This window comes from Mustela nigripes, chromosome 2 (assembly GCF_022355385.1).
Source record: "Mustela nigripes isolate SB6536 chromosome 2, MUSNIG.SB6536, whole genome shotgun sequence".
Taxonomy (NCBI): Eukaryota; Metazoa; Chordata; class Mammalia; order Carnivora; family Mustelidae; genus Mustela; species Mustela nigripes.
The window spans coordinates 19,627,895-19,651,782 of NC_081558.1; the positions used below are offsets into that span (position 1 = coordinate 19,627,895).

Genomic DNA, 23,888 nt, shown 5'->3' on the forward strand with positions numbered 1-23,888 from the left:
AGCTTTTCAAATCAAACCCCCAACAGACCCCATCCCAGATCCAGAATGCCAGGCCAGCCAGGACGCTGGAGAACATAAGCCCTGACTCCAGCCACCTGGTCTGTGGCATGGGCGACCAGGTCCTAGCTGCCCTGGGAGTCAGGGTGGGGGCTGGGATAGGATCGTAGCATCTCTTGGCTCTCTTCTGGGTTCAGGGTCATTCCTGAACAACTGAGCTCAATCTTCCTGTCTATTGGCCTGACAAGAGATCCTGGGGGCCCACATCCCTATCGTGGGGCTACACATTCCCCTAAACCCTCCTGGACTCCCAGAGGGAAAGCCAGCCCGAATCACACATTCAAGGAGGGCATCAGGCCAGGTAGGGTATGTGTGCAGCTACGTGAGTGTGTCCATACTTGTCAGCCACTTGGCTCTTTGGTTAATAACGGTGATGGGCACTAGGGTGGAGGGGGGTCAACACCATGGATCATTTTCTCCTCCCTGTCTTAGTTTCTCCCCTTGCATGAAATAAGCCCCACAGGTGATCTTATTTAGGAGAAAAATAGGTTTGATATCCTCTCCCATTGACTCTGATTTCCAACCTCGTTGTGGGTGGAGAGAGTCAAGGCCTGAGGGGCTGGTGCAGGGTCAGGAAGGACTTGGCCATCAGTTCCCATCGCACCCCATCCCCAGGACTCAGCAGGCCCAGGAGGGTAGAAGGGCTTCCTGTAGGCATTCTCTCTCTCTCTCCTCCCTCCCTGGGCCTGTCCTCTGCTGGGTCCTGTGATGATAGCCACTGGGGGACCCAGAGGCCTGCAGAGAGGCTCGACCCTGGGTGTTCTAGGCATCTGGGGCTTCACAGAGGAAGTGACGCCAGGAGACCTGAAGACTGAATGGTGAAGAAAAGAGTCTAGCAGGTGGCAAAGAGGAGGAGCTAAGGGGTGGAGGGCACAGCCCAAGCAAAGCCCTGCTGCCCCTCTGGAAATTGGGTGCCCAGAGCCCTCATGGGGTCAGCTAAGGCTGAGCCTGGGAGCCCCCAAGCTCCAGCCAAGTCTCTGAGGTGGGTAGTGGGGGACTGCAGAGGGGAGGTATTGGGACGAGGAGGGGTAGAAAGACCACAGGGGCACAGCCTCAGGGAGAGTGAAGGGGTCAGGTCTCTGTGCTGATGCTGCTGGGGGAGGAGGCAGGGCCTTGTCTGGCTAATCAGGGGGCCTAAAGGTCTCCCTAAGATCAGGCCTCAGGAGAAGGGATGGGCACCTGGGCCCTGCCAGGGCTGGGTTGCAGACCAGGAGGAAGAAGACTGAGGAGTCCCCAGGGGTCAGGGAGGGATGGAGGTTCAGGTGGAGGGTGGCAGCAGTCGTCGTGTTGGGGCGGGGATGGGGGACAGGAGTGAAGCTGGGCTGAAAGACGCAGCACTGAGGGGTCTGCTGGGTGCGGAGATGACACCAAGAGCGGACATCTGTGTTCCCCCACCCTGCCCCCTGCTGCAACCGCAGGGCAGTTGAGTAGAGAGATCTGAGAGGTTCAGTGTCTCCCTAAGGACACACAGCTGGTGAGGAGCCCTCACGACCCCACCCTACCCTTCCCAGCCTACTAAGGGTGCTGATCCACCCCAGCATTTCGAGCCCCTCAACCTGCACTCCAGGGCAGCTGTCCCCCCCCTTACCCACCCTCCGTGCTGATTAAGAGAAGGTAGCATTTATGTTAATAAATGTTAATAAGCTTGGAGTGCCACCCCGGTCTACATTGGCTGCATTCCTGGCAGCACCCCCACTACTCCCCTAGGCTGTGGAGGAGGGGAGAGGGAGGCTCCACCCCCTGCCCTATTCCCCGCCCCCCCCAACCCTGCTGGGCAATGAAGAAAACAGGAGCGAGAGGAGAGCTGTGATGTGGCTGGTGGGGGGGGCTCCCCCATCCCAGAGGGGCTGACCTCAGCCCAGGAGGAATGTGCAGGAGGCGGAGGGCTGGGGCGGAGCGGGTGGGGGCAGGGCCACAGCCAGAGGCCCAGGGTTCCAGGCAGCCCCGCCCTCGGCCCCTCCACCTCAGCCCTGACATGGCCCTCAGAAGGGAAGGGGAACAGGCAAGGAGGGGAAGAGCTGATCTTTCCAAAAAGGTGGGCCAGGGGTCTCCGGGAGCATGGATTCCAGGCTGGGGGCGGGTGGGGGAAGGGCCCCCCCCATTTCCCAGGGGATCTCCCCGGGGTGGGTAGTACTTTGTCAGGGAAGTCAGGCCTCAGTTAGGCTTTGCTGGGTTCATTCCTGCCCCCCAGCCCACCCCCACTCAATGCCTAAGTCCTCAGGGTAGTGAGTCCCAGTACCCACGTGGCCAGAAGTAGGAAATGTTGTGATGTCGGAGTCACCAGCCTTGATGGCTAAAGCAGGTGTAAGCGGGGAGCCAAGGCCTGACCCAGCCCAGCCTGGACACTGGGAGGGTTGACGCTGGCCTTCCTCAGATGGATGCCCTACCCCAGCCACACGACCCAGAGTCCAGGCTGAGGGCGGGCCCGGCTGAGGGTGAGGGCCCAGAAGGCAGGTGGTAGGATTTGGCACAACGATTTAGTATTTCCAGAAGGAAAAACCAAGGCCTTGGAGGCTGTGGCACTGACAGGCAGCATCGGGGCGAGAACCCAGGCTGCTTTTGCCCGTGGCTACCCTGGCAAAGTGTAGAGGCCTGGAGTCTGAGGTGGCCTTTGTGGGAGGGGGGCTGCAGGTAAGAGTAGGGACCCCAGCTGCCTTTCCTAGTTTGCTCCATTCTGTCAAGACTCAGGCCCAGGCTGCCTGATTCTAGAATCCTTAGGAACTCCCGGAGTACAGTGTAACCCACTGCTGTTCCTGGAGGACTGCCTCCATGAAGTCCCCCCCCCGCCCCCTGCTACCCCACCGGAGTCTGGCATATACTTGGGCCTGTAGCCGAGGAACAAAGACCCTGGGGGACACCATGGGCTCCCACCCCTGCAGATCTCCCTTCCTACCCCAGGGAAGAGGACTCACCTAGGGCAAGGGAAGCAACATAAAGGGCTCCAGTGCGCAAGGGGCAGCCCCAAGATGCTGGAAAGGGGGGGGGGTTCCTGGTCCTGCTTTTCAATATGGACGTGGAGCTTGGAGGGAATGAAACAGAGACTGGGACCCTGAGCCTGAAGAACTAAAAGCAGTGGGGGCAGGTAGGGGGCACCGTGGGGGTGGATGGGGACCTCAAATGCACTTGCTGATCTTGGCGGCTAGGGTGGAAAATTGTAAACAGCCGAAGAATTTTGTTTGCTTGCGTGGGGCCGGGGGAGGCTGCCCAGGTCCAAGGCAGAAGCTGGGAGGAGGAAGAGGCTGCATCCTGGAAGTCCAAGAGCCCAGGCTGGGGTGCATCCCTCTACTCCCTCTCCGGAAGACCCCTGGTTCTCCCCCGGAGGCCCTCCCTTCATCTGCCAGCCAGCCAGCCAGCCAGGCCAGGCCAGGAACACTAGGTCCTGAGACTCAGGAAAGCAGAGCCCGGCCCCACCCGGAACAGGCACTGACACCCCTACTCTGGGAGAGCTGACCGGAGAGGGGCCACAGCCCTTGGAAACCACAGCCTCCCTCACCGACCACTGACAAGCTGCTGACCAGCCTTGGGGAGGTTCCAGGAGGATGCCTTTTGGGGGGATTGAGGGGTGAAAGGCCATCCTCAAGCCCTGTCACATAGACCCGAGGGCCCCATTCAGCCACGGTCAACATTCGGCCCTTCCAGAGTAGACCCCTAGCAGACCAAATGGGGTTGTCCACCAGACTCAGCTTCAGGCCAAGATCCCAGACCCTCCCCAGCTGAGCCCCTCACTACCCACTTGCAGCTCTCCAGCTGTGTAGGGACCGGTGAGGACCTGAAGTCCCCTGGACCTGAGCCTTTTGGGGCTGGGGAGGGAGCCCTATATGGTTTCTTCCTCCTTTGCCTTGACTGGCCGCCCAGCTTCTGCACGGGACTGCTATTGGGCGCACCCTATTGCCCCGAGGCCTGACAGGGGAGGGGTCGCCCCTCCCTTGTGCCCGCTCCACTCTGGCCAGGCCACCAACTCCTGCCTGGTCACCCGATCCGCCCCCGTAAACTTGCTGGCGCGTGTGGGGCGGCGGCCGGCTGCGTGGAGGCGGGGGCTGCTCCTTAAAGGAGCCGTTGTAGGGTGCCCTACAGTCCCCATGCTTCTCCCCTCCTCCCGGGCGAGCCGGGGCTGGGGTGGAGAGGCACTGCCGCCTGAGTTCTGGTGGAGTGTGGGAAGGTGGCCGGGTGTTCTGTGGCGTTGCAGAGCTCACGGGCTCAGAAGAGACAGTGGCAAGTGTCAGTGGAGGGACAGCAGGAGGTGGGAGTCCTAGCCTGGGAGGGGTCTGGAAGCTGCGGAACTGGGCAGGGGCTTGGGGAACGTGGCTTGGCAGGTGTGCCCCTTGCTTGATGGCACCCCAGGACCTTACCCCATGCTAAGGCTCCTGTACCCAGCACCTGCCCCCGCCAGCTCTGGGAAGGAGGATGGGGATTGCAGCCAGAGGCTGGCCCCACAAAAGGGGTTCAGGGGAAGGGCTCTGGCGCAGAGTTGGAGGGGCTCAAAGATGGGGAAACCTGAGGGAGAAGGCAGGGGAGGCTTAGAGAGGGCTGGGCAACTCACCTGAAGTGGGAGTGAGAGGCTGCCTGAGACCCTTGGCTCTCCCCCAACTTGATTCCTCTTGGGTCTTAAGTCAGCCCACAGAATTTCTGCATAACCAGCCCCCTCTAGGCTCAGGTGGGGAGAGAGGGGTCAAGCAGGAAGCCAGGACTGTGATGTCCTACTGGGAATCACCTCCAAGTAGAAGCTGAGGCTTCCCTCCAGCCTGGGTGGGGGGGGCGCAGTCCTCAGGGCTCCGGGACAGACATCTTCCTGAGGAGTGGCTATCCAGGCGCTCTCAGAGTTACAGGCAGTGACTGTCCCTGTGGTTGTATTTACTCACTGGCGTGCCGAGGGACACGCATGCACTTGTGTGTGCACACACAATCGTAATGCACACGTACACAACACACATGTACGCGTGTCTGCAAAGTGCACGCGCATGCCATTGAAGACATGGACATACACCTGTCTGCGTGTGCGCGCACACACACAATACAGATACACAAAGGGACCCTCAGAAATACTCAAACTCACGGGCACCCACACCACTGGCTCCAGCCCCAGAGGTACCTCTACTTCTCTGTGGGCCCGTGGGTGCACAACCACCTCCAGAGGCCTGACCCCCTCTTGCTGCTCACTCCCATGACTGGCTTGTTTTGCTCATTGCACTTGGCGCCCTCTGAAATGACTGCACTGATCTGAGTCCTTGTTGGCATTCTGCCCTCTCCTACATGGGGACCTTGTCTGTGTCCCCCAGTGTCCCAGGCTGGCAAGAAGTAGGCACACAGAGTTTGTGAATTAATGTCTGTGAGCGTGTCTACGGGAAGGGGGGGGGTGTTCCTGGGGAGGGTGACGTGGTGGGGCGGGCGCCTGCCAGTGTGGGGGTGACCCCGAGGGTGTGCCCGGCGTGGGTGTGTCTGTGATTGTGGCCAGGCAGGGCACACTCAGGGAGGGGAGAGCTCGGAAGTGGAATGCGACCCCCCAGCCTCTTTCCCCTAGGGGCTGTAATCTGATCCCTGGGGACTCCCCCCTCTAGCCTCCCGCCCTCGTCCTTGCTGCAGCTCCTTCTCTTCCAGATCCTGGGGCAGAGTCCAGGGCGGCTCAAGGCTCCTCCGCACGCGCCTGCTGAACCGGGAGCACCCTGAGCCACCAGGATGGGGCAGGCCGGGGCTGCCGCCATGATCCCGGTCCTGGCTCTGCTCTGGGCGGCAGTGCGGGGGGATGCAACCCCCAGCACCCCGCGCCTGCGGCTTTCCTTCCAAGGTAGGTGCACCTGGTGGGCTGGAGGGCTCCGCTCATGGTGGGCGGGAGAGGGTCCCAGTGTGGGTAGGGGGCGTGCGTTTGCTGTTGCTTTGTGCCACTGGCCCAGGTTTGATTGGGGGCACTCTCAGGCCATCTCCAGTTAACCCTGTCCTGGCCTCAGCCCCCCCGACTTTCTGTGCACATTCTCTTCTTGCTTTCCCAGGAAGACCCCCCTTCCGTTCCCATGGCAACAGATCCTGCCTGGGTCCCATCCACGACCCACCCCCAGGGAAACTGAGGTGTGGGGGTAAATGAGGTGTGGGGGTTACTAGAGCCTCCTTCCCACACCCCCTACACAGGAGGTCGGTCACTGGTCACTAAGCAATGGCATCGCACTGAGCTCAGGCTGGTGGCAGGAAACCCCCATGCTGGGGTTGGGGTTCTGGCTTTCCGGACATGCTCAGCACCCCCACTGGCACCCCGGCCTCCCAGTGTGCCTGCCTGCAGACACTGCTTGTCCAAGCCTGCCCAAGGAGCTCAACCTGCTTGCCCCTTGATTGGGGGGGATGCTGCACTGCCCACCATGGAAGTTTCACACATGGGTGGGCCTGTCTTCATCAGTAGAAACTCACACACATGGAAACTCACATGTGTGTGGGCCAGGTCCCATGTACAACCATGACCTGTGAGAGAGACAGGCAGGGTCTAGGGGAAGCTTCCAGCAGGGCTGGCAGATCCTCTGTGGTGTCCAACTCCTGCAGAGCTCCAGGCCCGGCATGGTCTCCGGACCTTCAGGCTGGAGAGGACCTGCTGCTATGAAGCTTTGCTGGTGGATGAGGAAAGAGGACGCCTGTTTGTGGGCGCTGAGAACCACGTGGCCTCCCTCAGCCTGGACAACATCAGCAAGCGGGCCAAGAAGGTACCAGGGACCCCCAGCCTTGGCGCTGCCTAGGGAAGGAGCCCCAGGACCCCACTCCAGACTGCTTGGAGAGGCCCAGAGGGATGAGCCCCCTGAGCGGACACTCTCTGCACAGAGACCACGCAAGGGCCCTGACCTGTGTCCCCTTCCCCCGACCTCCTTGTAGCTGGCGTGGCCGGCCCCCGTGGAATGGCGAGAGGAGTGCAACTGGGCAGGGAAAGACATTGGCGTGAGTGCTCTCTTCGGGGTGGGAGCGGGGAGGCCAGCCCCCCGCTTTCCATACAGTGGCGCCAAGACAGAGGCCTGCCTGTTTTGGTTGTGATGGGGGCAGGGGGTCGAGATGGCTGAAGTTTGGAGGTAGTGACTCAGGGTGGAGGCTCATGTGATTCTTATTGGGGGCCTCTGAGTCACAGGGGGACATACAGGCCTGTGCTTTTCCATGTGCGCCTTCTGGTGAGAGGTGGGCCGGGCTGGTCACCAAGGGCATGCAGTTCACCGCAGCCCATGTTGGTGCTTGCCTGGACTGATGCAGAAGAGAGGAAGGGGTGAGGTGCCACTGGGAGCTGGGACTCCTTAAGGCTGCTTCCCTGGGGGAGGCCTCATTGTCCCTGACCCTGCCTGCCCACTAGACTGAGTGCATGAATTTCGTGAAGTTGCTGCATGCCTACAACCGCACCCATCTGCTGGCCTGTGGCACGGGGGCCTTCCATCCAACCTGTGCATTCGTGGAGGTGGGCCACCGGCTGGAGGTAAGTCCAGCTCTGGGCAGAGAGGGAGGTTGGGAGGTGAAGAAAGGTCCAGAAGTAACAACTGCCTCCTGCCTCCCAGGAGCCCATGCTCCGGCTGGACCTTCGGAGGCTAGAGGATGGCAAAGGCAAGAGTCCGTATGACCCGAGGCATCGGGCTGCCTCCGTGCTTGTGGGTGAGTCCAAAGGCTAGGGCCCCTCAGAGACTCTTGACTCTCTTGAGAGCCCCAGAGATTCCCCCACGGCCTCACTGACTCCCAGGCTGCTGCCAGAGCTCTCCAAGCACCCCCACCTCCATCCCCCACCGAGAACCTTCAGATTGGCTGAGCAGCCCTCACCCTGTCTGCAGGAGAAGAACTGTACTCAGGGGTGGCTGCAGACCTCATGGGCCGGGACTTCACCATCTTCCGAAGCCTGGGCCAGCGTCCGAGTCTTCGAACAGAACCACATGACTCCCGCTGGCTCAATGGTGAAAAGCTGGTGGGGTTTTGGGAAGGGGGGGCCCTTGGCCCCCACAGGGTAGGTGCCAAGGAAGGCCCATAACAGAAGTGAGCAGTGGGTGCAGCCGGGCTCCCACCAGGTAGCTAGCATGGGTCCAGCCTTGTGCCAGGGACTGGGGATGTAGGCCAGACAAGACATGGGGCCTCCGTCCTCTTTGAATTCACAGAACTCAGAACGAATACATCATAAGATCAGTTCCAATGGCCATGAGACTGTTCAATGCACAGACAGAACGGGAAAAGGAGATCAGGTGGGAGAATGAGAAAGGAAGCCAGTCTGCTGGGGAGGGGGGCTGAGCTGATTCCAAACGCCCCGTAGGATGGAGGGAAAGAGCAACTAGAGCCAAGAATCTGGCGCAGGAACAAACCAAGGATTAGACACAGGAGAGGAGAGAGGAGAAGGGGTCTCCACCATTAGGGGCTGAGTCACTTGCTGTAAGAGTGAGGAGAACGGGGGCCCCTGCCTCCTGTTCAAGAGTAGGATCCCCGAGTGAAGGTACAACTCATTGGCCATCTCCCTCCTTTCCTGGCCATCTGGCCTGGGGAGCTGCCGGGCTGAGGTGGGCTCTCCAGGTAGTCTCGGTCTCTGCTGCCCTCTTGTGGCTGCTTCTTGACTCACAGGCCCTGATCCTCTGGATCCCGTGGACTTGCGGGGCCATCCGGATGAACTTGATCCTAGAGACTGGGTGCTCAGATGCTGCCTGGCAGGCTTCTGGAGGCACCAGAGTTAGGAGTTAGGAGAGAGAGTATATGGGTCTCATGAGGGAATGCTGACTTCACACCTCCTGCTGCTAGAGCCCAAGTTTGTCAAGGTCTTCTGGATCCCGGAGAGCGAGAATCCCGATGATGACAAGATCTACTTCTTCTTCCGTGAGTCTGCAGTGGAAGCTGCACCAGCACTGGGGCGCCTGTCCGTGTCCCGTGTTGGCCAGATCTGTCGGGTGAGGAGTCCCTGGGCCACAGCCTGTGACCACACCCCTGCCCTCTTGCCTCTTTGGGGCTCCCCCTCACGCCCTCTGATTGGCCACGCAGAATGATGTGGGTGGCCAGCGCAGCCTGGTGAACAAGTGGACCACGTTCCTGAAGGCACGGCTGGTGTGCTCTGTGCCTGGTGCAGAGGGTGACACGCACTTCGACCAGCTCCGTGAGTGCCAGGAGTGGAGGATGGAGTTGGGGAGAGGGAGCGCAGTGCCCCAGACCTGGGAGCCTGGCCACACTGAGGGCTGTGTGCCCTCCCCCAACTGGGCCCCTTCCCCACAGAGGATGTGTTCCTGCTGTCCTTGAGGGACCGTTGGAGCCCGCTGCTCTATGCTGTCTTCTCCACATCCAGGTGAGGGCCGCGAGGTTGTGGGCGGGACTGGCCTGGCTCTTCTGGGCCCCTCACTCTACTCCTGCCTTCACCCACAGCACCGTCTTCCAAGGCTCTGCAGTGTGCATGTATAGCATGAACGACGTGCGCCGTGCCTTTCTGGGGCCCTTTGCACACAAGGAAGGGCCCCTGCACCAGTGGGTGTCCTATCAGGGCCGTGTCCCCTACCCCCGGCCAGGCATGGTGCGTAGCCCCAGGATTCCCACCACAATCTGCTCAAAGTCTCAGGGGTGGAGAATCTTGTCTGGGATCTTCTTGGTGAATGTGGTTTCTTCCTCTTGTTATGGGTGGATAAACATCAATTTGATCAGACAGGGCTTCTAAAAGGAAGGCCATATTTCCTCCTAAGACTCCCAAAGGGAGGGCTGGGTCTTCTCTCTTCAGAGTCCCAGGGCAAGGCTCTATCCATTAGCACCCCCACTCCCAGTTCCTGGAGGTCTCTTGTGGGGCCACCAGACCCTCATACCCACATCCCTGTCGCGCCTCCTCCCCACCGCCCAGTGCCCCAGCAAGACCTTCGGCACCTTCAGTTCTACCAAGGACTTCCCTGATGACGTCATTCAGTTTGCCCGGAACCACCCTCTCATGTACAATTCAGTCCTGCCCGTGGGTGGGCGCCCTCTCTTCCTACAAGTGGGTGCCGGATACACCTTCACCCAGATCACTGCAGACCGTGTGGCAGCTGCTGACGGACACTACGACGTCCTCTTCATTGGCACAGGTCAGTGGTCTGCCATGACCATTCATTAAACCCAGTCTAGACTCTGCCAGTTACTGAAGCTGCCCCTGTCCAGGCTCACCTTCGAATCTTTGTCCAGGTTATGCCCCCATCTCCTTCTGGATGCTGCTCTTATTCTTCCAACCCATGTTCTTCACTGACCCAACCATGTTGAGGGCAAAGGCCTCAGAAGTGAGGAGACCCCCCCCCAGCCCTAGCTATGAGGGAACACAAGGAGTTAGTCACTCACTCCTCATCCTTGCAGATGCTGGCACAGTGCTGAAGGTGATCTCGGTCCCCAAGGGCAGCCGGCCTAACGGGGAGGGGCTGCTCTTGGAGGAGCTGCACGTATTTGAGGTGAGATCTAGCCTCCCCCCATCCCCCTCACCTCAACCTCTGTGCCCCCCTGCCTGGAGTAACCCCACCCCACTGATCCCTGATCCCAGTGCTCCCCCTCCCTCTCAGGACTCGGCTGCTATCACCAGCATGCAAATCTCTTCTAAGAGAGTAAGTGACCAGAACGCTTGGGGGTAAAAGGGACCCCGTACGTTCCCCGAGTGCCCCAACCCCCATGCCTCCCTTGGTAGTTCGAATCCCGGGTTTGAGAATAGGTTCTGCCTTCGCTAGACTGCGTGACCTGAGACCTCAGTGTTCCCATCTGTCAAGTGGGGTAAGGGATCTCTGACCTGTGGGAGGCGGGCACGGGGCTGCCTTCGGTCAGCCCGGAGCCCCTCGTGCCCCCTAGCACCAGCTGTACGTTGCCTCACGGAGCGCAGTGGCCCAGATCCCCTTGCACCGCTGTGCTGCCCATGGCCGTGCCTGCGCCGAATGCTGCCTGGCGCGTGACCCTTACTGCGCCTGGGACGGGGCCGCGTGCACGCGCTTCCAGCCCAGCGCTAAAAGGTGGGCCGGGTCGGGGGCGGGCCACCCGGAATCCTTTGCCGCACCTGGCTGGCTAAAGGAAGAAGAGCTCACGGAAGTTCCACGTGCCCTGCTCCCCGCAGGCGGTTTCGGCGGCAAGACGTGAAGAACGGCGACCCCAGTACGCTGTGCTCCGGGGGTGAGTGCCCCAGCTTGCCCCGACTTCGCGGCCTTCGAAGATGCCACAGCCTGCCCTGCCCTGCCTGAATCTGACAATCCCTTGCCCTCCCCAGACTCATCCCATCCCACATTGCTGGAGCGGAAGGTGTTCGGGGTGGAGGGCGGCAGCGCCTTCCTAGAGTGTGAGCCCCGCTCGCTGCAGGCACGCGTGGAATGGACCTTCCAGCGCGCAGGGGAGGCAGCCCGCACCCAGGTGAGCCTCCCGCGCTGGGCTCCTCAACGGGCCCTGGCCCCGCCCCTACATCCAGGAGAGGTCCCGCCCTAGCCAATGAGGCCCTCGGGCCGGCTCCCACCTGTAGACGAGGTGCGGCCCCGCCCAGTGAGACTCCGCCTAACCGGCCCCTCTTGCCTGGTTTGGTCTCTTCCCTGCACGCCGCCTCCCGGTGAGGCCTCAGTCTAAATAGACTCCAGACCCAGCCCCCCCGCCCGAGAGGGAGTCGCGCCCTCGCCCCTCCTGTTGCTCTCCCTGAGCCACCCCCCATGTACTGCCCAGTACGGGGATCCCCTCTCAGACCACCGGTCCCAGTGCCCCCAGCCTCCAAACGTGCCCCTGCGGGCGCCCCTATCCTACTCCCGCTCGGCCGCCGGTGACCCTCTGCATCTCCCGGCCGGGCTTGGAGCGGGGTTTCGCTGTTCGCGACCCTGACGCCCCCGCCTCCCGCTGGCCCGGCCTGCAGGTGGCTGCGGAGGAGCGCGCCGAGCGCGTGACGCGGGGGCTGCTGCTGCGCGGGCTGCGGCGCGGGGACTCAGGCGTGTACCTGTGCGCGGCTGTGGAGCAGGGCTTTTCGCAGCCGCTGCGTCGCCTGGCGCTACACGTGCTGAGTGCAGCGCAGGCCGAAAGGTTGGCCCGGACCGAGGAGGCTGCGCCCGTCGCCCCTCCAGGCCCCAAGCTCTGGTACCGGGACTTCCTGCAGCTGGTGGAGCCGGGCGGCGGTGGCGCTAGCTCCCTGCGAATGTGTCGTCTGCAGCCCGAGTCGCGCCCACCGCCTCCCGAATCGCGGAGGAAGGGCCGAAGCCGCCGAAGGCACGCCCCCGAGCCGCGCGCAGAGCGGGGGCCCCGCAGCGCCGCGCACTGGTGATTCGGCCTCCGGGCTGGGTACAGGGAAGGCGACTCCAGGCAGGAGCGGGAGGACAGACCCTGGGGGACGCACGGCTACGGGGCCCGGCACACTGGTCCCTGGCCGATGGAGACCGACCGACCGACCGACCGACCGACAGGCCCTGGCCGAGGGGCTGCCTCGCCAGCTTATTTATTAACAGAGGATAACCTTTGAATGTAGCCGTGGGAGGGACGGCCCAGGCCGGGCACGGGGTCCTGCTGGTCGCGAGGAGGCAGAGAAGAGGGCTCCAGAGCAGCGACCTGGGCGGAGGAGGAGCCCGGAGTGCCCTCCCTCGGGGAAGGCCCTCCTCCCTGGGGGATGAGCAGAAAGCTGTGAACAGGCTGAGCGGGTGGGGGTGGGGCAGGCCGACTGTACTAATGCAATAAACACGTTATCAGCCGAAGCTGGAGCGGCCCCAGCACGCAACCGCTGGTGCTAGGTCTCGCTGTGTGGCCTTGGGCAACTTCTTCGTGGTCTCTAGACCTCAATTTCTGCTAAGGATGCTGTGGTGAGGATTAAAGATGGTTTCCATGTGACTGAGGGGATTCCGTGGGGACCTTTCGGGGCCCTACTGACATACACAACGTATTCTGAATAATAGAATTTCTTGGCTGAGTGCTATGAAGAAAATGCAATTTGGCGATATGTAAAATAATGTAAGAAAGCATCAAGGAGGGGGTGACATTTGAGCTAAACAAGGAGCCAGCTGCGGGAGTATCCAGGGGAGAGCCTTGGAAGGAAGAGCCAGGGCAAGAAACAAGGTTGCTGTGCTCAAGGAACATCAAGGAGGCCAGTGATACAGTGAAGTGATGGATTTGGGATGTTTAAGGAGGTAGAGCTTATTGTCTTGCTTTGTCCCAGTTGGGAAGGAGGGCCTCAGGGGTCCAATAGCAGAGTGTGGGCCCTAAGATGGGCCACTTCCTCCCTTCAAGGGTAAGTGGTACCATGCCTCCTCATACACTGTGTGTGACTTGTGTACCCTTGGAGAGTAGGAGGGTTCTAAACTGCATGTGCTAAGTGCTTCTGACATGTGGCTGTATTTCCATCCTCCTGTGTCCTGTGCCAGGGAGGAACCATTGTCATTCCTGTTTTACAGATGAGGAAATGGAGGGCAGAGAGGGGGCAATCCCTTCCCCCAGCTTGTAAGCTTTTTAACGGAAATACCAATCTTCAATCTAAGTTTGCCCACTGACCAGCATGAGTACCTGCATGTGTAGGTGTGTCTCCGCCCCCTCTGGGGGCCTTCATGTCCCCTGCTCGTTATCCATCACCCCAGTCCCTGGGGCCAGCAGGTCACACAGGGCCAGGTGCTTGTCCATTGGTTTGGAGTAGAGATGACCCAGCTTTGAGTAGAGATCTTTGGGAGTAGAGAGGCTCAGGTCTCAGCTGCCCTGAGGGGCGTTGGGTAAAGACACCAAGGCCTGTACATATACGGGGGTGGCAGAGTTCCCCAGGAAAGACCCTGGGCACCTGCATTAGTGGAGGTGTGCTCTTGTCTGGGCTCCATCACCAGCTAGATAGTCCCCACTGGGTCACTCCACCCATTCCCAGGGCTGAGGGCTGCCCCCTCTAAATATAGCCCAGTGGGCTGAGCTCAGGCCTATTTTAGGCCTGGGTTGGGAGGCCGCTAGCCTTTCCAGGCTCTGAGGAGCCACTGCTGCCTTCATCCTGTCCTGCTACTGGGTGTTATTATCAGCCCCCCAACTGTCCACCACCCGCCATGCCTGAGGAGACCCAGGAAGGTAGGAGAGCATTAATGGGGGAGGGCAAGTCCCCTGTCCTGTGACCCTGTGGACTCTGGAGCAGCCCTGCCTCATCCCATTGACCTCACTTCCTTAACTAGTGAGTCATCAGTCACCATGTCCCAGCTTGAGTTAACGGACCTACCCCCTGTGCATGGAGAGAGGGCTTACCACATCTGGAACCCCATGTCCTCTCCTGCCCTGCCTGTCTCCCCTGCTAAGGACAGGGAGGGGTTGGGGGGGAGCTACCTGGTCAACTATAGGCTGTGCCCAAGTGGGTGTGGGCAGGGCAGATGCCTGGCCAGCTAGGCTCTTCATTCAGGGAGGAAGCTGGGATCCGAGTAGGCTGTTGCAGGAAGCCTTTGTGCATGTGGCCCAGAGACGGGGAGTGGGTAGATCTCCGGCCTCCTCCAGCTTGAGCCTAAAATGGACCTAACTATTGGCTAGTTGGGATCCCTTGGCCTGGCGCGGCTTAGAGCTAGTTAGGCCTTTGGTGGCCACTCGCCTAACTGCCCCATTGCACCCAAGTACAGAGGTTCAGTGGGGCCGAACAGGGCTGACCAGCTGCCCCACGCTTCTCTGGCCCAGCCGGTCAACTCCCTTACCACATTTTCAACATTTCAGCTGGATGGGGGCGGGGTGCCCAGTCCCCAGTAGTGATGGGAGATGTTTGCCTCCATCTGGGGTCCAAACAACGTTTATCAAATTTTTCCCTGGGAATGAACAGAATCCGAGTTCAACTTAGGAAGGGTGAGGAAGGGGCACCTGGGTGGTTCAGTGCGTTAAGCACCCAACTCTGGATTTCTGCTCACGTCATGACCTCAGGGTGGTGAGATGAGCCCTCTGCGCTCAGCAGGGAGTTGGAGCCTGCCTGAGATTCTCTCCCTCTCCTGCCCCTCCCCCTGCTTGTGTCCACAAACACTCCCTCTCAAATAGGTAAATATTATTTTTAAAAAGTGTGGGGAAAGCAGAGCCAGCTGCAGAGAGGAATTTACTATGATCCCCAACCCATCACCCAAACGTGACTGGCAGCATCTCTTTTTACTCTGGGGCATATCAAGGGCCAATTTCAAGCAAATCATGAAGGCTGAGTTCTTGTTCTGAAAGTGACAGACTGAAAGTCCCATCACCCTTGCCCCTATCAGCAGGAATTCCCTCAGTGCCCCCCCTGCTTTGTTATCTAGTGTCTAGCTGGGTATCTGGAGGTATAAGGAGCCAAGATTATTTAAAAAAAAAAAAGTATACTTTTTAGAAATCACAAAATATATATATTTTTTTTTTTAGGTTTTTTTTTTTTTTTATTTTTTTATAAACATATATTTTTATCCCCAGGGGTCACAAAATATATTTTTTTAAAGATTTTATTTATTTATTTGACAGAGCCCACAAGTAGGCAGAGAGGCAGGCAGAGAGAGAGGAGGAAGCAGGCTCCCCGCAGAGCAGAGAGCCCGATGTGGGGCTCGATCCCAGGACCCTGAGATCATGACCTGAGCCGAAGGCAGAGGCTTTAACCCACTGAGCCACCCAGGCGCCCCCACAAAATATTTTTGATGGGTCTAAAAATCAGTGAAATCACAAGAAAAGTAGACACCCCAGTGACTAAGTGGGCAGAGGTTGGGAATGGATAAGGAAAGTATTTCAGGCAAAGAAACCCAATCAAGGGGCGCCTGGGTGGCTCAGTGGGTTAAAGACTCTACCTTCAGGGGCTCCTGGGTGGCTCAGTGGGTTAAGCCGCTGCCTTTGGCTCAGGTCATGATCTCAGGGTCCTGGGATCGAGTCCCGCATCAGGCTCTCTGCTCAGCAGGGAGCCTGCTTCCTCCTCTCTCTCTCTGCCTACTTGTGATCTCTCTCTGTCAAATAAATAAATAAAATCTTTAAAAAAAAAAAAAAAGAAAAAAAGACTCTACCTTCAGATCAGGGGCTTTCTGCTCAGCAGGGAGCCTGCTTCCTCCTCTTTGCTTGCCTTTCTGCCTACTTGTGATCTCTGTCAAATAAATAAATAAAATCTTTTAAATGAAAAAGGAAGAAACCCAATCAAACAGGTCAAGGAAGGCCCTTCCTCATCTCCCAGTTTGGCAAACATGTGTACACATGTATGTATGTAATTTTTTTTTTTTTCAGTGAAGAGGCCTAAAGGTGGTGATATACCCTACTGGGAGCTATGGACAGCCATTCTGGAGGACAGTTTGATGATGGCTTAAAGAAGCCCCTGCTCTTTAAGCCAGTAACTTTGCTTCTAGTAATCTGTCCTTATTAACAATTAGGAAAATGGGGAAAACCTTCATACTCGCTGATGCATGTCCTTTCCTAGGGGTTATTAGCTTCAGAAGGGAACTGGAAACAACCTAAATGCCCAGGCAGCCTCAAAGGGAGGCGGCAGGAGCCTATGGAACAGCTTGATAACAAAGGCGGGTCTCCTGTTACAAGGCTGAGTGAAAACAGCAGGGTTCACAGAAGTACAGCTGAATCACAGATCTCAGAGGCCGTTAAAGCAGGCCCTGGGGGACAGGTGGCACCCAGCTAGGAGAGGGGTGCTTCTGTGGGGCATGCAAAGTTGCCAGACACTGGGTCTGGCCTGGTGGCTACCTCACAGGGTCTGCAGAACAAACTGATAGCAGAAGCAGGGATGAAATTTCATGCACCGTCAGTTGAGCCCTCCAAGGCTGCTAACTCTTTAGGAATGAGCAGGCAAAGGAATGCCTAAAAGTCCTTGAGATGCTCACTGGGCAGGGGGGCGGGGGGGGGGCAGAGGGAGCAAGTCAGATGTACCTCCTGCTGTCGTGGGTGTTACCAGGCCCAGGGGGGCTCCATGGTCATCCTGGTTCCCAAACAAGGATCATTTCTGAGTTGGTTTTTGGGGCATTTGGAGCCAACCTCCCTTTGTCCTTTCCCATCTTCTCTGAGTCCCTGCTGCTGCTGGAAGCCACCTCAAAGAAGGGAGTGGGGGGTGGCCTGCTGGCTGAATCAGTCCTGCCCTGTCCCAGCAGACACTGTGGCACTGACAGCGAGCTCCAGGAGCAGGGAGCCACTGGCCCCCAGCCACACACAGGAGGTGCGGCTGCACCAGGTGGAGTCCATCAGTGACCTGCACAGCGGAGGTGAGGGGGGCAGGGCGGCAGGACTGATGTACTGGGAGTAGGGAGGAGGGCAGGTACACCCCCTACCCTCCTGATGCCCCATCTGCCCCCCAGGTTCGCTGCGCCCCTACCTGGCTGAGGAAGCGCAGCCATGGGATGAGCTGCTGGGCATTTTGCCCCCGTCACTGTGTGCCCAGGCTGGCTGTGGTCCCCTGCAAGGCCGGGGAAGCTTCCTGATGCTGCTGGCACTACTGGTGCTCACCTGCCTGGCGCTCGCCATTCTGGCTGTCTATCTGAGCGGTACGGACAGACAGATGGATGGTGTGGGTAGCAAGTGGGGACTGAGGGTGAGGAGCAGGGCCTGGAAGGCACTTCCTTCTGTATGGTTGGAGGGAGCAGCTGCTGAGGCCGAGGCAGCGAAGGGTGGGGAGCTGTGGGGTGGCAGGAGGTCTGATGACCCCCTCATTCCTGCCTGTCCCCAGTGCTGCAGAGTGAGTCTCTCCGCGTGTTGGCACACACCCTGCACACCCAGGAAGAGACGCTCCTCAGGCTCCGGCTGGCCAGCCTCAGCCAGCTGCGCAGGCTCAACTCCAGCGAGGCCCCCGCACCCAGCTGAGATACCAATGGGACCAGGGCTTGGGGATGGGGGGGGCGGGGATAAAGTGGCCAAGGCAGGCTTCTCCTGACCCACCGTTCTGCACTTCCTTGGTGAGGTTTCTGTACCAGAGTCTGACCTGACCACATGCTCCCCGCCTCTCCTGTCTTCAGGCCAGGGCTGGCAGGTTTTCTGGTGCCAAGGCCCTGGTTTGGGTGGCCCAAGGTCAGAGGAAGCAATACCAGCCTCCTGGCTCCTTCTGTGGCCTGTCAGCAGCTTCTGGCTTCCCCCAGACGTAGGTTCAAATCTAGAAATAGCTGCTCCCACCCCAGTTGCCCAAACTCTGCCAGGCCTCCCAGTGGGGATCCAGTGCCTCAGCACTCAAGCAGGAAAACTCTGAGGATGGGGAGGACGGCCACCTGAGGAGACGGTCTTAAAAGGCAAAGATGAGATGGAGATGGTGCAGAGCCCACGGGGGCGGCAGATGGGAGGGCAGGCGGAAATACCCAGAGCTAATGGCCGCAGCAGGCTGAGCATTCAGTTTAATTATCTCTAATAATCTTTAAAAATCAGCATATAGATCCATTCCAGGCACCCTCGTGTCCCCACCTGTTTCGGTGCCATTTGGCAGATGCCGTTCCTCTCAAGGATGTGGGTCATCCCAGAAGAGCAGGGCCCGAGGAAGGAGAGCAAGGGGCAGCCCTCCTACCATGTGTCCCACAGCTCTGGGATAAGCACACATCTGGCCAGGCCTGGGACAGGGCAGGGAGAGGCCACAGCGCTGTGGGCAGGGGCAAGGGGCCAGGATCCCAATTGCCTTGGCCTCTGGCCACCCCATCCCCATGTCTGTTTTTGGTTTTGTCATTAAAAAAATAAAGCGATGATTCCTGGCAGGGACGAGTTGTTGCAGTGTCTTCTGTTAAAAACACAGGCACGGGTGTGGACAGTCTCTTCTGCTGGCCCCGCCTCAGAGGAGGTCTGCCCGCTTGTCCCGCACGCGGCTGCGTGCCTTGGTCCGTGCTTTGAAGGCAGCAGCGTTGTACAAGTGCTGGAGTGGGGGCAGCGAGCAAGGCTCTGGTGAGCCAGGGAAGGGGAGGCCCAAGCCCTTTCCTCCAGCCCCTGCAGAGCTCTGGGCCTCGAGGCCATGGGAACATGGGGAAGAGAAGGGTGCCCGAGGGTGCAAACCTTCTCAAAACGTGAGATCTTGCAAGCCTTCAGGGCGGCGGCATCCAGCACCAGCACAGGGCCCAGGCCAAAGATGTCACGGAGGAGCTCGTTGTTCTGGGGGATGAAACGGGCAGTGAGCTGAGGCTGGTCCACAAGAGCCAAGCTGGGCAACCTCTCCCCGTCCGTCCTCCCACCTGGAGGTGGTGGTGCATGCCCGATCCCAGCACATCCTTGAAGGCAGCGTAGGCACGGCGCCGCGCCCAGCTGTCCACATAGAGCACCTCGAGGCCGAAGCGGATGGACTCTTCCTCACACTCCCCACCCTGCAGCATAGGGGGACCCACAGAACAGGGCTCAGCGGCTGTGTCCAGGGAGCACTCTCACCAGGACACACGTGCTCACACGTACCTCAACGAAATGCAGCACGGCACGGAAGGTGGAACGCTGCCGCCGCCGGTCAGCCTTGGCACGGTACTTGTTGCTGTCGGTGGCCAGGGTCCGCAGGGCGCTGCAGAGGGCCTCCATGTCCTCGTACAGAAAATCCTCCTGCAGCGGGAGCAACGGAGGGTGTGTGAGCAGAAGCCCAGGTCCTGCATGCTCTCAACATGGGGCTGCCCAAACCCTTCCTCTCACGGCCAAAGTGGTTTCCTCCTTTGCCTGGTCCCCCTGAATCCCTTCCTGGCCCCTATCTGGGGTCAGACACCCCTCTCAAAGCCCCCACCACAGCACCCGGCATCTGAGTCTGTGTTAGGGTGACCTCCCCTCTGTCACGACCTAGGGCTGCCCTAACTTCTGCGATGTCCCCTGCATCCAGCCTAGGTTGGACAGGTGGTGTCAGGAGGCCCCCATCCCTTCCCTTCCCCCACTCCGCCTCACACCTCAAGGTCCCGGGCAAGCTCAAAGAGTAGTGCGATGGTCTCGCCGGCAGCAATTCGCAGGTTCACGCTTTCGCTGGACAAGAGCTGGGGCAGCCGGGGCAGCTGCCTGGGGAAGGGGCAGGCTGAGCTATGTGTGGGCCGGGGCCTTGCTGCCTTTCCCCTCCCACTCACAGCGAGCAGTCACTTACCTGTCCAGGATGTGGCTGATATGGGCACTGGGGCAGACGGTGAGGAGCAAAGCCCAGGCCTGCAGGGCAGCGCAGAGTAGGCCATGCTGGCTGGCAGGGACCACAGGGACTGTGGAGCCACCCACTGCACAGGACCGGCTGAAAACGCTTTCCAAGCAGTTGAGGCAAGACATCAGGTCCTAGGGACACAGGGAGCCAGTGGGAATGGCTCAGGGGTAGAGCCAGGGCCTAGGTGCTCTATTACCTGTGCCCGGAGATGACTTACCTGGACATCGGCAGCAGCCACATAGCACCCCAAGCCAAGAGCAGAAGCGCACTGTGGGAAGGGGGGCAAAGCCATGCCACAATCAGAGAGTGAGCCTGGGTTCCTGGCCACAGGGCTCACCCTTAGAGTAGGGGAGCCTGAAGGCAGGTGGAACCCACCTCTCTGCTTGGGAACTAGGGGATGGAAGGGGGTCACAGAGCCTCAAACACTCACGTGGAGCCGGGCAGCAGGGCTGGCTGTGCTGTCACTGAGCACAGACACCAGGAGGGGCTGCAGGCTGTGGAAGAGCTCCTCGCCCTTGGGTCCAGGGCCCAGCTGCACGCAGAGCAGGCCTAGCACTGCAGCGGCCAGCGCCTGCTCCTCACCCTTCCCTGGAGAAATGCTTTCCGGTCAGCCCATGCAGCAAGGGTCAGCACCCAGCCAGTTCAGGTCTCCCCTGAGCCCCCAGGGCCCAACCTTTCTTGAGGCACTTTTCCAAGGCATCAGCCAGGGTGAGGCGGCGCTCCAGCAAGAAGTCGGGGAGTAGGCGGGATGCCAGGGCCAGGCGAAGGCTCTCAAGAGCACCCTGCCGGGTCTTGGCACTGGGGGACGAAGAGAGGGGACCTTGTGGGCCAGCCCTACTGGGTCACACTTGGCATGGGCTGAGCAAGGACACGGATGTGGGGGTTGGCCAGCAGTCAGGGGTACCTCTTATCTGTGAGGCAGTCCACATACTCCTTCAACTTCTCCTCAAGGTCTTCCTGCTGGCCCTGCTCCTCCGCGGCATCCCCCCCTGCAAGGTCAGCGGGTCAGCCCTGTGTCTTGACCTATCCCAGGGAATCCCCACAGAGGCCCTGCCACCTCCCACCCGCTCTCACCAAGGCTGTCCTCGGCTGCAGTGCTAAGGAGGCTGGGGCATTCACTGGTGGTGCTGCGGGCCTCACTGACGGCCTCGTCCTCACTGGAACCTGAGTCAGCCTGGGTACTGCTCCGGGCACCTGGGAAAGGTTGGACACATTTGTGGCAGCACCTGGCCTGCCTCCACTGATGAGGGATGGCTGGGGGGTACCTCACCCAACCTCATAAGCCCACGAGAATAAAATCCTGCCCCTTTCAGAGATGAGGAAACAGAGACTGTGGCATGGGGCACCGGGTCTGGGATTCAGGGAACACTGAGCCAGGAAGGAGGAGAAAGGGAAATGAGGTCCATCAGCTGGAGAACATCAGACGCGAGGTCCAGCCGAGGAAAACCCGGCAGGCTTGGTGAGTAGAGCCTCCTTGAGACTACAGTGTGCTTTACAGAGATTGAGAGCCTGGTAGCGGTAGACAGGGCTGCACAGGCCCCACCTAAGCCTGTGGCTGAGCCTGGAGTGGGGTTATTTCTAGGCAAATCCTGGGAGAGCTCAGCTACTCGCCCAGATTATGCCTAAAAATGGCCAGGGCAAAGGTCAGGGGCTTAATTATAGGATCTGTATATATAGAATACATACACACACAGGGTTCAAATTCCAGCTTCCTATCTTAAAAGAGGTGTAACCAAGTCAAATACCTAGCCTTTACCCCCTCAATTTCTTCATGTGCAAAACAGAGATGCTAAAGGACTCTTCTGGTATAGCAAATATATATCTATATCTGGTATAGATAATAACTAAACAACTAGTTGTGGCTCTTCTGTGGGCCAACATCATCTATCTGCCCTGGGGCAGAAGCCCAGCTCCTAGTGGATGTGGGTGGCTGCCCCAGGCTTCAAGCATACTGTCTTCTGAGATCCCCCTGGACCATCCCAAGCCTTTAGCTTTGGGTGAATGGACACACAGCACCCTCCTGATCCTGGGAAATGCAGAAAATGGAGTGACCCCTGACCCCGTGAGTCCCTGAAAATAGGTAAACAAAGGAGAATGTCAGGGTCAGCATAACGTACACTCCTGTGTGGGGGTTCTGCCCAGGGTCAGGGGCTGACTTTGGCAAGGGCAGCTGCTGCAACAGAGCCCCAGATGGGTTCTGGTCACCAGGCTGATCCTAATTCTCAGGAACTAAATACTCCATGTGCCTGCTGGACAAAGTTGAGCATGCATCCAGGCCTCTCCTCACCTCCTCTCTTACTGCCCTAACCAGCCAAAGCAGCCCAGCCTCCCTCATGTGCTCCCTCCAGATGCCAGGGCTTGGCACAACTTTTTCCCTCTGCATAGCACTCTCTTCTTCACCTTCTCGGGATTCACCCACAAGCCCCTCCAGAACTCCTTGGTTCCTAAGTGTGGAGCTGACACCATTTAATGAACTTATCCCACAGCACCAACCCTTCTGGAATGTGGCTACCCTCTTAGATACCCCCACACCCAAGTCCTGTTAGGGTTGTGGCCAAGTCTGAGCTGTGCATAGCAGGCACCCCATTCCTGAAGAGTAAACATATGTGTTTACTGCATCAAAACACACTCCTGTTGGAAGCTGATAAGTCTCAGAGCCGCCTCGGGCTCCAGGGCACTCCCCAACCCTCCCGCCAGGCCCACCAAAGCCGTGCCAGGCCCACCAAAGCCGTAATCCTGCAACTTCCCTATAGCCGATCCCTTCAGTACTCCCCGGCAGGCTAGGCCTCCCTCCAATTTCCTAGTCCAGTCCAGGAAAGCACCAGGTAGTGGCGAGGGGGACAGGCTTCCTGCTCTGTTCGGCGGTTTGTCCACCATAGGAAGCAACTGGGGTGCGGCGGCAATGCGGGAAACTGAGGCGGGGAGGCGCCCACCGGTTTAGGGCCGGTAACGCGAGCTCCGGAGCTGCAAGCAGTGCGCTAGAGTTGGACACCCACGTGGCCGCTGCCTCCTGGGGCACGTGTCGACGGCGGGGGAGTTGCGGGACGCAGCGCCAGGTTGGTCGAGGGAGAAGTCTCTGTTCAGGACCCTCCGGGACACCGACGGGAAAGCCAGGCAGGACCCCGCTCGCGGTTCACTAGTTGCTCGCCACTTACCCGCTCCGCGGCGCTGGGCGCCCTTGCGGGGCGCGCTGCCCTTACGGGCGCGGGGCATGCCGGGAATCAGGAGCGCGGGCGCGCGGAGGGCGCGGGGTCAGGGACCCGGCGGGTGAGGGCTCCAGACCGGCGAGACGCCGGCCGCTGGGCTAAGCTGAGACTTGGGCAGACGACGGGAGCCACACGCCACACGCGACACCATCTTCGCGAGGCGCCCCGCCCTGCCAAACGGGTCGGAGCGCCCCGCCCTGCTAAACGGGTGGCCGGGAATGTGAGTTCTTGGCCATTGGGTTCAGGCCCACATCCACGCGGCTGAAACTACTAGTCCCAGGGGGCTGTGCGCGCAAATGACGGCCGGCCGGGTGGGCGCAGAGCATCTCGGGAATTGTAGTGTACTCCCGAGACCCAAAAGCCCACGACGCTCTCGCCGAACTATGCACCCACAATGCCCTGCGGTCACCCACCCCTCCTCCCGTGTCCATGTGCTTCCCAGCACAGTCATTAACTCTGAAGCTGCGGCCTTGGAGCAGCCTACCAAGGCAGGCAGGACCTGCATTTCTTGGCACTTGAGGCTGGACGTTCGCCACAGAAAGAGCGTGGGGCTTGGTAGAACTGAGTAAACAGTCAAACCTTAGGCAGTGAAAGAAAAAGTGACTTTATGATGAAGCAGAGGAAAGACAACAGCTTAGCACTTACAGACCTTAGCCGAGATCTTGGAGCCTACCTGTCCCTGGATGGGTCTCCTATGACCTTTCCATGGACTTGGT

The 23,888-nt window shown here is 59.4% G+C and overlaps 3 protein-coding genes across 5 annotated transcripts; 2 read left to right on the top strand and 1 right to left on the bottom strand.

Annotated features, from left to right (window-relative positions):
• Nucleotides 1-1,984: 1,984 nt before the first annotated feature.
• Nucleotides 1,985-12,634, top strand: SEMA3B (semaphorin 3B). 2 transcript variants are annotated; one of them, XM_059389779.1, is made up of 18 exons: nucleotides 1,985-2,092; nucleotides 5,653-5,839; nucleotides 6,580-6,737; nucleotides 6,904-6,966; nucleotides 7,367-7,486; nucleotides 7,566-7,659; nucleotides 7,833-7,952; nucleotides 8,779-8,924; nucleotides 9,016-9,127; nucleotides 9,244-9,313; nucleotides 9,391-9,535; nucleotides 9,854-10,073; nucleotides 10,336-10,427; nucleotides 10,536-10,577; nucleotides 10,816-10,973; nucleotides 11,075-11,130; nucleotides 11,225-11,364; nucleotides 11,849-12,634. In XM_059389779.1, the coding sequence occupies exons 2-18, from the start codon at nucleotides 5,731-5,733 to the stop codon at nucleotides 12,248-12,250; spliced, it is 2,247 nt and encodes a 748-aa protein (XP_059245762.1). In that variant the 5' UTR covers nucleotides 1,985-2,092; nucleotides 5,653-5,730; the 3' UTR covers nucleotides 12,251-12,634. The 2 variants fall into 2 exon arrangements, with proteins under 2 accessions (XP_059245762.1, XP_059245763.1); XM_059389780.1 differs by having other exon boundaries at nucleotides 2,018-2,092; nucleotides 5,638-5,839.
• Nucleotides 12,635-12,895: 261 nt separating this feature from the next.
• LSMEM2 (leucine rich single-pass membrane protein 2) lies at nucleotides 12,896-18,582 on the top strand. Its single transcript, XM_059389783.1, has 4 exons — nucleotides 12,896-14,013; nucleotides 17,001-17,111; nucleotides 17,205-17,390; nucleotides 17,573-18,582. The coding sequence occupies exons 1-4, from the start codon at nucleotides 13,992-13,994 to the stop codon at nucleotides 17,704-17,706; spliced, it is 453 nt and encodes a 150-aa protein (XP_059245766.1). The 5' UTR covers nucleotides 12,896-13,991; the 3' UTR covers nucleotides 17,707-18,582.
• On the bottom strand, nucleotides 18,211-23,375 carry IFRD2 (interferon related developmental regulator 2). 2 transcript variants are annotated; one of them, XM_059389781.1, is made up of 12 exons: nucleotides 23,122-23,372; nucleotides 21,041-21,160; nucleotides 20,871-20,955; nucleotides 20,640-20,764; nucleotides 20,397-20,554; nucleotides 20,184-20,234; nucleotides 19,919-20,097; nucleotides 19,731-19,836; nucleotides 19,261-19,398; nucleotides 19,047-19,175; nucleotides 18,871-18,966; nucleotides 18,211-18,733 (listed from the first exon to the last, which is right to left on the bottom strand). In XM_059389781.1, the coding sequence occupies exons 1-12, from the start codon at nucleotides 23,177-23,179 to the stop codon at nucleotides 18,653-18,655; spliced, it is 1,326 nt and encodes a 441-aa protein (XP_059245764.1). In that variant the 5' UTR covers nucleotides 23,180-23,372; the 3' UTR covers nucleotides 18,211-18,652. The 2 variants fall into 2 exon arrangements, with proteins under 2 accessions (XP_059245764.1, XP_059245765.1); XM_059389782.1 differs by lacking the exon at nucleotides 19,047-19,175 and having other exon boundaries at nucleotides 23,122-23,375.
• Nucleotides 23,376-23,888: the final 513 nt, after the last annotated feature.

Excerpts from the sequence above, each read along its gene's own strand:
- SEMA3B (XM_059389779.1), top strand. The coding sequence starts at position 5,731 with ATGGGGCAGGCCGGGGCTGCCGCCATGATCCCGGTCCTGGCTCTGCTC. Across the intron at positions 9,128-9,243 it reads CACGCACTTCGACCAGCTCC|AGGATGTGTTCCTGCTGTCC; the intron begins GTGAGTGCCAGG and ends CCTTCCCCACAG. Across the intron at positions 9,314-9,390 it reads GCTGTCTTCTCCACATCCAG|CACCGTCTTCCAAGGCTCTG; the intron begins GTGAGGGCCGCG and ends CTTCACCCACAG.
- LSMEM2 (XM_059389783.1), top strand. The coding sequence starts at position 13,992 with ATGCCTGAGGAGACCCAGGAAG. Across the intron at positions 17,112-17,204 it reads CAGTGACCTGCACAGCGGAG|GTTCGCTGCGCCCCTACCTG; the intron begins GTGAGGGGGGCA and ends TCTGCCCCCCAG. Across the intron at positions 17,391-17,572 it reads TCTGGCTGTCTATCTGAGCG|TGCTGCAGAGTGAGTCTCTC; the intron begins GTACGGACAGAC and ends GCCTGTCCCCAG.
- IFRD2 (XM_059389781.1), bottom strand. The coding sequence starts at position 23,179 with ATGCCCCGCGCCCGTAAGGGCAGCGCGCCCCGCAAGGGCGCCCAGCGC. Across the intron at positions 20,956-21,040 it reads TGCAGCCGAGGACAGCCTTG|GGGGGGATGCCGCGGAGGAG; the intron begins GTGAGAGCGGGT and ends CTGACCTTGCAG. Across the intron at positions 20,555-20,639 it reads GGAAAAGTGCCTCAAGAAAG|GGAAGGGTGAGGAGCAGGCG; the intron begins GTTGGGCCCTGG and ends GCATTTCTCCAG.